Source organism: Talaromyces atroroseus (assembly GCF_001907595.1).
Source record: "Talaromyces atroroseus strain IBT 11181 chromosome Unknown scaffold_0, whole genome shotgun sequence".
NCBI lineage: Eukaryota > Fungi > Ascomycota > Eurotiomycetes > Eurotiales > Trichocomaceae > Talaromyces > Talaromyces atroroseus.
Window position 1 is genome coordinate 306,554 of NW_017971432.1, and position 13,458 is coordinate 320,011.

General features: G+C 48.2%; 6 protein-coding genes across 6 annotated transcripts, besides 2 other annotated features; 3 read left to right on the top strand and 3 right to left on the bottom strand.

The window, feature by feature from the left end:
- Positions 1–622: 622 nt before the first annotated feature.
- UA08_00108 (hypothetical protein) lies at positions 623–3,677 on the top strand (the record flags this gene model as incomplete). Its single annotated transcript, XM_020259838.1, has 3 exons — positions 623–1,679; positions 1,744–1,970; positions 2,031–3,677. 3 exons carry the CDS (start codon positions 623–625, stop codon positions 3,675–3,677), a joined length of 2,931 nt encoding a protein of 976 aa, XP_020124155.1.
- Positions 2,559–2,608: a repeat region (Identified by RepeatMasker using a combination of RepBase library and repeat library created with RepeatScout).
- Positions 3,250–3,316: a repeat region (Identified by RepeatMasker using a combination of RepBase library and repeat library created with RepeatScout).
- Positions 3,678–4,582: 905 nt separating the features above from the next.
- UA08_00109 (Serine/threonine-protein phosphatase PP-Z) lies at positions 4,583–6,233 on the bottom strand (the record flags this gene model as incomplete). The annotated part of the gene is made up of 3 exons (XM_020259849.1): positions 4,583–4,612; positions 4,669–4,821; positions 4,878–6,233. The coding sequence occupies 3 exons, from the start codon at positions 6,231–6,233 to the stop codon at positions 4,583–4,585; spliced, it is 1,539 nt and encodes a 512-aa protein (XP_020124156.1).
- Positions 6,234–7,979: 1,746 nt separating this feature from the next.
- Positions 7,980–8,430, bottom strand: UA08_00110 (hypothetical protein; the record flags this gene model as incomplete). Its single annotated transcript, XM_020259861.1, has 2 exons — positions 7,980–8,207; positions 8,320–8,430. 2 exons carry the CDS (start codon positions 8,428–8,430, stop codon positions 7,980–7,982), a joined length of 339 nt encoding a protein of 112 aa, XP_020124722.1.
- A 696-nt stretch (positions 8,431–9,126) lies between these two features.
- UA08_00111 (hypothetical protein) lies at positions 9,127–9,681 on the bottom strand (the record flags this gene model as incomplete). The annotated part of the gene is made up of 2 exons (XM_020259872.1): positions 9,127–9,494; positions 9,546–9,681. The coding sequence occupies 2 exons, from the start codon at positions 9,679–9,681 to the stop codon at positions 9,127–9,129; spliced, it is 504 nt and encodes a 167-aa protein (XP_020124721.1).
- A 1,335-nt stretch (positions 9,682–11,016) lies between these two features.
- Positions 11,017–12,621, top strand: UA08_00112 (hypothetical protein; the record flags this gene model as incomplete). The annotated part of the gene is made up of 3 exons (XM_020259883.1): positions 11,017–11,621; positions 12,124–12,224; positions 12,278–12,621. 3 exons carry the CDS (start codon positions 11,017–11,019, stop codon positions 12,619–12,621), a joined length of 1,050 nt encoding a protein of 349 aa, XP_020124720.1.
- A 244-nt stretch (positions 12,622–12,865) lies between these two features.
- UA08_00113 (hypothetical protein) lies at positions 12,866–13,303 on the top strand (the record flags this gene model as incomplete). The annotated part of the gene is made up of 1 exon (XM_020259884.1): positions 12,866–13,303. The coding sequence occupies one exon, from the start codon at positions 12,866–12,868 to the stop codon at positions 13,301–13,303; it is 438 nt and encodes a 145-aa protein (XP_020124719.1).
- Positions 13,304–13,458: the final 155 nt, after the last annotated feature.

The following is a 13,458-nucleotide window of genomic DNA, read 5'->3' on the forward strand; positions in this document are numbered from 1 at the left end:
AGTGCATAAGAAATTTCCTTACTTTACTCTTGACTTGTTGGGAAGGGGATAAAATCAGAAGCTACACATTAATAAAGGCTATTCTCTTCTCACTCGACGTTTTCTCTTAGGCTCTGGCGCCTCATCTTAGCTTGCCTTCCCATGCGGCGGGATTGAGACTTTTTTTTCTCTTTAAAACTAATTTGAGAGTAAAATAACTATACGAGCTCTATAAACAGAATGATATAAACTCACCTCTGATTAGCCCAAGCTTACACCCGCGACCCCCGAAAGTATACCCGCCCACGTGACCGATAAGCCCGCGAAAAACTGCCATTGGAAGAAAAAATAAATTTGAATTCAAATTGCCCGCTGGAAATTTATATTCTATTCTTACTTCGTTCTCTTCCACTCCAGCAGCTTTCTTTTATCAACCCTGTTGTTGGCAATTTGGGCTTTCTTTCCTTGAATATTTCTGGTCTTATTTATTTTTTTTTTCCCAAGCGGATGGCTGTGATTGCTTGATTTCTTTTTGGGATTCGACTTACTCAGTCTCCTACTTTTAAAGTAGAGCAGGGGACTCTTGTCTGTTTACATAGCATCGAGCATCGGTACACTATATAAAAGAAAGGTAAAAGGCAACATGGAGCTCCACCGCTGTCGCTTCGTCCCGTACAACCCTCAAGCGATCAACGCGCTCGAATTCTCGCACCCAGCCTCATCCAAAGCCACCGGTCAAGGCGCGCAAACTCTTCGGCTCGCTGTGGGCCGCGCAAACGGGGATATCGAGATCTGGAACCCGCTCCGCGGCGCCTGGTTTCAGGAGACCATTATCCGCGGCGGGAAGGGTAGGTGTATTGAAGGACTGGCATGGACGCTCGACCCTTCTGAGGATGCGGCTGATGGGAGTGGATTGAGGCTACCCGGTCGTTTGCGCCTGTTTAGTATTGGGTATACGAATACGGTGACGGAGTGGGATTTGGAAAAGGGTCGGCCGGCGAGGCATTCGAGTGGGAGTTATGGGGAGATTTGGTGTCTTACGGCGCAGCCAAGATGGACTGAGAAGGAAAAGGGGGGCACTGCTGCTGCTGCTACTGGAGAATATACGGGTCAACATCTGGCTATTGGATGCGCGGACGGATCGATTGTTATATTGTCGACGGCAGATAATGATTTGAAATTTGTCCGGCGGTTGCAGGTCTCTGTGACGAAGAATGTGCGCGTGTTGAGCATTGCGTTCCAGAATCGGAATGTGATTGCAGCTGGGTATGCGGATAGTTCGATTAGGCTATTTGATATTCGAAGTGGACGTCTATTGCGAACTGTGTCGCTGGGCAGAGGGCCCGTTGGAGGACCCAAGGATATTTTGGTCTGGAGCGTGAAGTGTCTGTCCGATGGAACGCTGGTTTCTGGTGATTCGACGGGGGAGATTCGTTTTTGGGATGCGAAGAATTACTCACTGATTCAGCGATTGCGCGGTCATCAGGCTGATGTGTTGGATGTCGCTGTTGGTGTTGATGGGGAGACGGTTATCAGTGGTGGTGCGGACCGAAGGACTGTCCTGTATCGGTTGAAGCCGGGCAAGAAGCACGACAAGTCGCGTCGATGGGCTGAGGTTATGCATCGTCGGTATCATACTCATGATGTGAAGAAGTTTGCTGTGTATGAGTCAAAGGATATAAGCATTGCGGTGTCTGGAGGTATGTTTCATACACAGAGGGGGGCTTTGGTTTCTGTCAATTGATACTAATATTGTATTGATAGGACCTGACGCATCTCTCGTCGTCATGCCCTTGCGCGAGTCTGGAAAGGAACACCACAGGACGCTTTCCAGCCTCCCTCAGATCTGCCAACTTACGTCCAGTTTATCGTCGAGATTGATGATGAGTTTCTGGGAAAGAGAAGCGAGGATATGGCGAATTGCGCCGGAGAATGGCGATGATGCAGACGAGAGCCAGAGGAATCAGTTAGTGGGCAGGGTGTTGATTCCAGTGAGATTCCTTGTTTCCTTTGGTCATTGGAGGCTGTTTTAGCTAATGACATAACACTAGGGCGACGAAAATATCACATCAGCCGCACTTGCATCTAATGGCAGTCTCCTTGTTTTGTCTACGATGACCACAGTCCGCATGTTCGCCCTTTCCTGGAACGATAGCGAAGACGAGGACGTAGTGTTGAGCATCAACGACCTGAAAGTCCCTCCCCAGATCGCAGATGATGGAGCTCGGGTTGTTTCTCTGTCCCCTGATCTGCAGTGGCTATCCATCGTCCGACCCAGTAGCGAAGTATTCCTCGCAAAACTGAGCACCGACACCACCGACAACCAGACTCAGGTTCACTCCAAGCTTCTGCGTCTGGAACGATCATCAGGCAAGGCGCGTACTCTCCGCGGCGTGAACATGGGCACTCTCGGGGACTATGACCGCACCATCCGCACCGTCACTTTCTCTGCTGATAGCAAGTTATTCGCGACGGGCGACTTGGCGGGATTTGTCGACTTCTGGGCACTCGAGGACGTTTCCTCTGAAAACCAACAACAGCAAGCGCAGCCACGAACCAATGGCACAAACACATCGAACGATGAGTCTGATGATGATGATGATGATGACGATGAAGACGACGACGACAATATCGCACAAACCATTGACAACCAACGCTGGAAATCCCTAGCTGCCATGCCCTGCCTGCACGCCGGCATCGTATTCATGTCCTTCCGCCCAACAAGCACCAGCAGTAGCACCACCACTGACGACCGCCTCCTCGTCCTCACCAGCCGCCACCAAGTAACCGAGTACGAAGCCCTGCGCGGCAAATTCTCGGAGTGGTCCCAAAAGAACCCCAAATCACACCTGCCCGAGGAATTCATTGGCCTCAAAGATCGCGCCGTCGGCGGTGTCTGCGGGCTGTTCGGGAGCGCGCAGATGCCGAAGTTGCTCCTCTACGGACCGTCGTGGTTGTGGATGTTTGATTTGACGCATGACTTCCCGTCTCCTGCCACCACCACCACGATCAACAACAACAACAACAACAATAGCCATAATACACCAGCAGGATCCCAAAAACGCAAACGCCTCCTCAACGAGGAAGACGAGCAAGAGCGCAGGAAATACAACAGTGGAGCAGGAGATCTGATCCCAACATCCCAAGCAAAAGTAACCCTCGGCACGAAAATGCGGAAAATCGTGGGCAGCAATAAACACGACGAAGTGATCGTCAACGCCGAGAAACATCGTCAGCATGGCAGCAAAGACACCAACAAGAAGCACGGTAATGAAGATCAAGAAGATGCTGCTGCTGCTGCTGGTGACGACGACGACGACAACAACAACAACGAAGAATACGACGAAGACGCATACCCTAACACAAACCCGTTCTTCGTCAACGGCGAGCCGGACTTTGCCCATCTTCGTCGCGGTGGAATCGCAGACGACAAAGAATCCAAGAATCCAGCAGACGGTGTACCCGACAACCATCACGACAATAATCAGACACCAATATTCTGGCACTCGTACAGATTCCGAGACATCCTAGGCGTTTTGCCGATTGGTTCTTGCCATAGGAATAGCAATATCAATAATGTTGTGGGCAGTAATAATAGCAAGAGGAAAGAAAGCGAAGCAGTCGTGGAATTGGCTATTGTTGAGCGGCCATTGTGGGATATGGATCTTGGCGAGAGGTATGTTAAGGATTATGAGTGATTTTTATTTACCTCTTTTTTTTCTGTTATACATATGCATGCATATACATATATCTCCATGTTGTTTTTTGTTTGGGTTACAAAAAATGGCGTTTGTGTGGTCTATGGATTGGTTGTGTAGGTTCATAGTCATTTAATCAACTGATTGTCGCTTTTAATGAGTCTTCTTCTCTACTTAGTTTTCAATTACTTAGTTTTCAATTATTCAGGATGTATAAAGCATCTTCGTCATTTCTGTTTGACTCCAGCTAAGAGAAACATATTCTCACATGAAAAAAGGAAGAAGAAAAATGATACACTCTTGTCAAGATCATACAACCACGCTGATCGTATGATATGCTTTGGTAAGATGAACGAGACCGGACTGGCTCCTGACACAGAGCCCTATGGCTATGGCTAATAAATAGATAATTCCGACACTTCCTCGCACATGGGAGTAGACTCTAGTCCACACACTTGTGGTATACTTTCCTGCTAAGTATTCACTTTCATGCGACAACCACGCCACGTACACGACCACCTTCCTGAATGTGTGCCAGTTCGTCTGTCTGCTTCGGGAGAAAAGAGGGCTTGCTGCATGTATATATTGCACCAAGAGAACCATCGTCCGTCCCGACTGATGATACTTCGTAATAGGGCGTTCGACGTTCTCTTCCCGACGCGTATTGCATTGTCATGACGGGGAACTCCCTGACTTTGTATCTGCATCATTTTGACGCCGTCGACATGGGTGCCTCCGGTAGATCAGGGCATTGTGCATGCGCTTGATGAATCATCACACGTTTTGATGATCAATAGACGGTGTCGATGGACAGTCGTATCTGACAGTCTAAAATCTGTTTTAAATGCTCGAATATCATGCCATTGTTGAAAAAAAAGAAACTTTTTGGTGTTGTTGCGATTTGTTTAATAACTTTGCGCGGAAACAATAGCAGGCTATAATTCATTTTTGTTAGGAATGTTCCAATTTCAGGGTCTCGATAAAAACTTACAGGGCTGTTAAGCATGCTGTTTCGCTTGTTCCGGCCTTTCTTGATGTGACTCTTCAGGGCACTCGAGTCCAATGGCTTGAGCAGCTCGAAACTGCAGAGTAGTTCCGCAGAGACAGACATGATAGCTCCCCAATTATCGAATTCACCGCAATACTAATATGCCGGTTAGTGGGAACAACATCAAACATAAGGAAGAAGGGAGGACCTACATTTGGTGCAGAAAAAACAGTAACCAAAATTCGATCTTGGAAAAACTCGTATCCATCTTCCACCACCATATGTGCACGACAAACTAAATCGAAATCATGGCGTTGTAAAAAGTCCATAATAACCTTCTTGCCGAAGCAATAGCTCACTCCACGCTCATTAGGCTCCCAGTCTTCCTCCATGTCTGCTGGGTCACTCCACAGCAGGTCGTTTAGAAGACCATAGTCTGGAACGTCGGTCGGTCTCGCAATTCCACGAATATCATCCATATGAGACAGACTCGGCGAGAGACCACCATGAACACAAAAGATCTTCCCGGCAACAATTGAGGCAATAGGCAGACAGTTGAAGGTGTCAACGAACGTCTTCCAAATCTTAATGTTGCATCTGCGTTTGCACTCATCGTAGAAACCATACACACGTGTTACATTCGCGCATTCATGATTTCCACGAAGAAGGAAGAAGTTTTCGGGATATTTCAACTTGTAACACAGTAGCAGAAGAATTGTCTCCAGGCTCTGCTTTCCCCGATCAACATAGTCACCCAGAAATAAGTAGTTTGCCGCCGGTGGAAACCCGCACATCTCAAACAGTCTGATAAGGTCTGTATATTGACCGTGAACATCACCAACAATTTTCACCGGTGCTGACAATTCCAGCAAAGCAGGCTGCGAAAGGAGCAACTCGCGGGCTGCAGAGCAAATGGCGATAATTTCCGCATTCTTCAAGCAGACGGCTTTGGTAATCTTGGTGGAATATCCAGCATCTAGGAGACGAGAAATCATGTCATCAAGGTCAATTGTCTTAAGCGCCCCCATTCCCATGCCGGGGGAGCTGCTAGTTTCTGACGGCGCAGAAGCCAGAATATCCAAAATAACAGGGTTAATCTGATTCTCTGGTCTCACCAGTATTGACTCTCCGGGGCTCTGTGGCGTAACGGGTGGGACGGATGGCGGGGCGTCTGAGACAAGGTCGACTTCGCCACTCTGTTGAGCAGCATCCACGTTCTTGTGGCCTCGGTTTAGTGAAGTAGATTGCGAGGGAGATGGAGGGGGTTCGGGAGTCCCGGTACGGGGAGGGATCGGGTCGTTGGAAACAGTTGACTGCGGCGAGATTGGTTGCCTGTTGCTGCTCGTTGACCTCACAGAAGCGGCATCCGACTTATCGTCACCGAGGCCTGCAGTAGATCCCCTCGGACTGTCATTGTTTTTGTCGCTACCTCTAGAACCAGGAATCTTGGACCGAATTGAACCTTTGATAGATCGAATAGACTCTTTGGTATCCGTACGAGAGAACGATGGATAGGACTGTAGAGGGTCGCCGGAACGCTCTCCAGGCCTTGACTGAGACTGACCCATTACGGAAAGCTCAAAAGCGACGGCACACGATCGTTGAAAATCACAGCGACTAACTCGTAGCAGGTCAGAGCGATTCGTTTACTTAAGGCAGCAAGATTCGCTGCTCTTGGAACTCCGCAACAGAGGTGGTGGAATTTACCGGTCGGTGTTGAAAGGTGTGAATCAATCAACGACTTAATCAAAGGATGTAACAAGCTAGGAATACCTAGTCGAAGCGAGATTGTGATAGGGTCGGAGCATAAATGAGGTGGCTGCTTCCGGCAGGATAACTGGAAAACAAGAGTCAGCCTCGGACAAGGATCGACTTTGTTATATAGATAAAATGTTTGTTAAATGTGATGAAGGTAATAATAACGATGGAAACAAGGCGTAAATGGCACAGAGTCCAAAGATAAAAAGTGGACAGATACGGGGGGCTGCGATGGTCATCCGGCGGCAAATCAAGCTTCATTCCCAGTCGGGCTGTGAAGCACTGCGGCCATGCAGGTAATCACGCTTCACATGGAAAGTTGCCCGATCCGAAAGCCAAGAACGAAGAACAGCATGAGATACACGTGTGGTGGGTGTCAAGCCATGCGGGGGGATAATTTCAGCAGCACGGAGTACGTAGGAAGAATGTGCGTCATGGCAGGGATGGAGCAGGGTGTAACACGAACCTCGAGATAAGCACTTTTCCAAGGCAGTGGATCGTGCCACGGCGGAGGAATGCAGGACGTTCGCTATTCTGTCAGTTGGGCGGGCAGTGACGAACGAGGCGGTATCGCAGGAGAGGGCTGTTGTTGTTGTTGTTGTCGAGGTTGAGATGGAAGTTGGCAATCAGCAACAAGCAGCAACCACAGAAAGCACGGAGAAGCTCAGGATCGCCGTTTCGGGCATGGCGGGCTTACCTAATGCTGCCAAGACCGGTCTGGACCTTGGCAGACACGGAGCCTGAGGCAGCCATGCCTCGTTACTGGCTGGAATGCGTCCCGTGACCTGCCCGGGGGCGATACGTCAACTGCCAAGCCAGCCATATACATAGCATATTCAATGCGCATGTCATGGAGAATTATTCAAGTCCGCATACAGCTCGGGGTTATGTGGCGAGTGAAAGTAGGTGGGAAATGATGTCCATTTCACTATATAAACTATTTGACTATGCACTTCAAGCGTGTACTAATTCAACATTTGGATTGATGCGTCAAGCACATATCATCCGCGAGCCTGACCGCGATTACGAGTGGATCTCTCGCCTATTTGACAGTGCGTACGAAGTATTCAGTGCATCCAAACTCTAGCTGCATAGAACCAGAGAGATTGGTCAAGATATTTGCATGGGTGCATGAATGCCCATGCGTCCTTGGTCCTGTTGACCACTCATCTTGCATTCCGATTTCCTCCTGGCGAGTACGGTGCTCGCTACCTGCTTTCGTGGTTTTCCTCCGACAGCAACAGCATTGGCGAGGCTCTCTTTGTGCCGTAGGTTGGGCCTCCATCATGGTCCGCGTACATTTGCCTGGTTGATTCTAGAGCAGGCCATTGCATTGCTTTGCTTTACTTTGCATCGTGGTTGGTCCACCAGCTTCTCGAGTTACCCATGCAACAGTCGCGAGGATATCCTAGCTGAGAAATGATAGTAATTCTTGACTCATCGACCCTGCATGAAGCATTGCAAAAAGGATGTTCCCAGTTCAATGCTTGCGTCCAACGTGGATCCTCTCTTTCTTTCCCTTCCATTTGTGCGTACGTGTATGTGCGTTGATGTGTTCAGTGCGTAACTGGCAATGGCCGAGTCCGGATTTCAAAAGGATTTTCTTCAACCTCAATCTTGGTGATGTGTTGGCCAGGGACCACCACCACTCCAATGAAACGACTAGTCATGTCCATTTTGAATTTGCCTGCATCGGAAGGAGATGCAGATTCTGCCGCGGCCTGCAATGCACTTTGACTAGGAAGACGATATTCGAACGTATTCGCGAGAATGACATTACGGTCCTGCAAGAACAATAATCCATTAGAATTTTATTTCTGAGGTATTCCTCCACTCGCGTCCTCTCAAATGGAAAAGATAAAAAAGGAGCTCGGCATCGGAATAGATCGGACGTACCATGTCGGTGCATTTGAAGATGCCCACAAACATGCGTGTATCGGTCGTATGAATGCGCAGGTTTCGGCCTAGCAAGGACTGAAGAAAGCTGACATGCACCGAATTGTTCATTTTAGTTTGTGTAAGTATATATATTAGTATGCAGCAATACTGGTAATTTTTTTGACAGTCTGCGTTGGCATTGGGGTACTTTGGTAGGTGGGAGACGTTGGGGTGATGAGATGAAGTCCGGTAATTTATTTATCGCTACTAGCCTCGTTTTCCCCGCCCATCTTTCCCTGGCATAATTCGTGGTAGTATACCTGACCATCAGCTGCTACTTACCAAGACAAGCCTACATAATTAACTGGTACTAGTTTATAATTTAGATGTTCTATTTCATGGCTGTCTACACAATTAAGGGGGATTACAATACTTAGATACGCTTGGTTTGGATGGGAAAAGTAGGGAAGAGTTCAAATCTAGCCTGATTATCAAATTCATTCCTTGCTCACATATAGCTGTCAATACACTAAGGGTATATAAGTATAATATAGAATAATAGCCACAAACCCCTATCTACCGAAGCATACAAGCAAATCGATAGTACTCCCAAACGCCGTGTTGCGAAAGACCAACAGTGAAAAGCCTTAATATGTCGCCAATAATACATTGAAAATGAGATGAAATACAATCGCTTCGTGAGTGGCAACGTATCATAATGTAGAGCGTCCAAAGTTGTCATATAAACATGACGAACAATGGCGTTTATTTAAGGCCCCCTAGAAATCAGTCAAATTGGCGCGATGATCACCAATCACATAAGCCCTATGCCATAACCCATCTTCCTTGTGCAGCGTAGTCCATATTTATATCTGTATCCATATTGATGTCCATTTCCGTAATACCAGTGGATACAGGGGTAGATGAGCCACTCGCTGAAGTAGTGCTCTGGTTGGTTTCAAATTCCATTATGACGGGCCTGGCGACATGCCTTATGTTATTGTTTGTGCTGTGGCATTGCATATTGACTGGCGCTAATGAAGATGGTGCCGGTGCAGGCTGGAAGAACTTTAGCAATGTCTGTTGACGTGGATCTGGAGCCTCGGGCTTTGATGGCGGCGGTGTTGATTCATCAGGTGGGTTTGAAACTATAGGTTCTTTCTGAGCTTGGTAGAGTATTCGTAATGTATTCGCTAGATCCAAGTTAGTTATTGTTTGGTCGAATGATTCCATTGTCGACTCACCATATACTGTTTGCTCGTCAGGACGAGCGTCACGGAATCTCTTCCGTGTCCGGCTATTCAAATGACGCGGAACGTCTTCCATTGCTCGGTCATGAAAGCTTTCACGTGAGAAGGACGCTTTGCGCTTGAGAGACATGTTTGTGACGATCGAAACGAATGGCGACTGAAATTGCAAGTGTAGAGGTGGGTGGTGGTTGATTATATACGGATTTGGGAGTTTTCGTATATGGTGAGTGAGCAAGTTCGCAGCTGTATACGCGAGGATGTTGTGAGAATCAGACAGAAGAAGATGGGTTGGCTGTTTGGAGCATACCAATTGAAGAAAGACGTCGTTGATTGATTATTTAATGGCAGGCAGGAGAGGCGCGGAAAGACGCGCTAGTCGAACAAAGTACGCCACGCTAGCCGAAAATAGATTTAGTTATTCCGGGTTCCACAGGAATGCGACCTTTCCTTTTCTTGTTCGATGTAATTAATATAAACCATATTTTAGAAACGGGATAATAGCAGAAAGAGTAAATAAAAGAATATATGTCAAGCGAAATCAACTCGTCCTCACAACGACTCGCTGTGTGTTTCCGCGCTGATGCTGATGCCATCATTTCGCGGATGCTGTTGGCGGGCGTGTTATGGTAACATAAACACGGTCTTTACCTAGGTAACGTGAGCATTCCTCAGGCAATCGACAAGAATTTGCGTGCTTTATGAAGTAGACACAACCGGCTAATTGATCTAGAATGTGATCACGTTATCTTCGGCAAGCCGACTGGGACCTTCCCCGGGTTGCCGAGCGCGCGCTATGACGGCAGGCGCCCCTCCCCCGCAAATTGCAAGAACCAAGTTGCAACTTGCTGCTTCACCGCAAAACACCCCAGCCGGTTTTATGCATTGTGTGCCTGTTGCTTGCTGCAGAAAAAGAAGCCAAATGTCGACTCGACGACCAATACATGCTGGTTCCTGGTACGAAAATGATAGTGCGCGGCTGAAAGCTGAATTGGACGGATGGCTCGAGGCTGTTCCTGGTGAGATTGGGCAGCTAGGTGCTTTGCCAGTACCGGGTGCGAGAATTATTATAGGCCCGTTAGTTCTGTCTTCTCTCTGCGTTTGCTCGTTTACTTCCTTAGCTCTGGATTTCGCCCTTGAGACTTGGAGCTGATAAGTAGCACACCCCAAAAGACACGCAGGCTATGCGTATTCAGGACCATGCGCTGCCTGGGCCTACAAGGCACTTGATATATCTAAAGCGTAAGCTGGTTCTAATGATTCCGTGTGAGTAAACTGGCCTTCGTTGCTCATGGGCTTTGTCTACAGCAAACGCATTTTTCTGCTCGGCCCATCTCACCACCACGCCCTGGCGACAATCGCTTTACCTGTACTAACCTCGTACGCGACGCCTCTATCCGACGAGCCCCTACCCCTTGATATTGATGTGATCCACAAAATACGCAGCGCTTCACATGCCTTTGAAACCATGTCCCGCCACGTCGATGAGCGAGAACACAGCATGGAGCTTCATCTGCCCTACATACACCGTAAGCTGCAGCTTACATTTCCTGGACGTCCTGCCTCGGAGTATCCTCCCCTCGTTCCAATTATGGTCGGAAGCACCAATGCCGAAATAGAGCGTGCTGTTGGTGCACTGCTTGCTCCCTATTTGGCTGACCAGTCAAATGCATTTATCATCAGCTCTGACTTCTGCCACTGGGGTCAGCGATTCGCGTATACATATTACGTGCCGGATGCACCACAGCAGAAACCGATTCTGCCCTTGTCCTTTGACCATCTGCCGCAGCCGCCTACATCTGTCTCCGAGGCCAAGGAAGCTATAAGCGCGGTATCAGGTCGATGGCTGCGCAGTAACCGTGAGCTACGCACAGAAATATACGACAGTATATCAGCAGTCGACATCGCGACGATGAAAGCTATTACGACGGGAAGCACGGCACAGTTCCTGAAGATACTGAAAACTACGGGCAACACGGTCTGCGGACGCCATCCTATTGGTGTAATTATGGCCGCATTAGAAGAGTTCGCCTCGGCTACAGGGGACGAAGTAGGAAAGTTTCACTTTATTAGGTACGAGAGAAGCTCGGATCCAGATGAGCTCTCTGAGAGCTCGGTGAGCTACGTATCTGCAGTTGCAGTCATTTAACTAGGAGAGCCTTTTCCATTGATCTTCATAAGAAGCGTGTTCCGCATACATATCCAGTTAGTCTTCTATCTATATCATTATCTATTATCTACGCACCCTTCCGACTACGTAACGTATCTATGCGAACAAGAAGACCCAAAACGCAATCCTGGAATCCTTTGATTCTGCAGGCCGAGAAGATGCGGTGAGACGCGGCCAGCGTCGGCCTTGGTTCCTAGCACCGGGCATCTGTACCCCCGTGATTAGGCTGGGCCCCCACCTTGCCCATCCGCCCGCCGCCGACGTCGGTGCCTGAGTCATTTTTAACATCTCGTTCAAGTTGACCATGGATCACTGCGCATAACGTGCCCTACGTGCCATAATGCATCTGTGTCTTTTGAGCGTACAGCCGGGCCTAGCTTGAGCGTTTTGCTGAACCTTACTTAGCACGACTATATACGTTTTCCGCCGTTGTGCTGGTGATATGGCGAGGTTCAAAAATGCTGGTGTCCATTCCTGGGAAGATGTGCTCGCCCAGCGATATCAAAGTGTGTTCTATTCCACATTTTTGCCATGTTTTATTTATTGACCACCATCGCAGATGACAAGCCCTCGTCTCTGCCTCGGTACAGACGGCGCAAAGGCAACATTAGAGGGCCAGCACCACGGGGACTCGATATAACCCGACAGCCGGATCAACAACCACAGTGCCTGTTACTGAACAGACTACCCCCAGAACTGCGCCTTGCGATTTGGGAGATTGTGCTAGGTAATCTGCAATTGCACATTATCCAGCGATCTCATAGACGACTGGGCTGCGTCGTTTGTCCTCAAAATGGCTCGTGTGATATCTGCCGAGGAGTACTCCTGCAACCGGTCAAGAATATCGAGACATGCTCAAAAGCGAACTTGCTCTCGTTGCTGGTGACATGTAAACAAATGTAAGCTTTGCACAATCCCTCTTCCCTTTCTTCATCTTTCTACTTCTTTTGCTGCTTTGCCTGTCGAATGCGCAGGCAAGCATTGCTGTTAAATTGAAATGTCTCATTTTCCAACCTTTTCTTCCCCGTCCCTCTTCCCCTTGTCTTCCTTTCCTGGACATAGTTACCGAGAAAGTATACATATTCTTTACTCGGCGAACACGTTCGAGTTTAGCAACACCTGGTCACTGGCGTATCTGCGACCGACAATGCCGTCTGATCAATGGAACGCGGTTCGAAAAGTCGATCTCAAATGGGCATTCCCCGGCCATTGGCTCCCGAGCAAGGACTCCGTGAAATCGGTGTATGTCTGGGCCGGTCGTCAGCAATGGATTGAGACATGCAATGCTATTCTTCTGATGAAGAACCTCGAAGAGTTCACACTGCATCTAACGGGGAATTGGTTCGGTGAGCCGATCGAGAAAGTACCTGTTTTCCTCGAGCCCTTGCGAAACCTGCGTTTGAGAGATCATCCGCAGCGAAGGTGGAAAATCTATTTACCGCCACAGCCGTACTATAAGAAGGAGACCACGAGGCTGAATGATTTGATGAAGAGGGAGAAGATTTATTGTGAGATACACGAGACTGAAACATATGTAAGAACGTTTGGCAAACAAACTTCTGGGCGGAGCATGTCAGTCAGCTAAAGGCTGGCTTGCTGGTCGAGTACCGAATTATGTCAAAAGCTAACTTAATCATTTGTTTGAATGAATGATATTGTGATGGGTTAACTAATTCTTCTAAAACACACCGTTATCAACACTATCTAACCCAACCTTGTGTGTTTTGGCCATCATTCAAG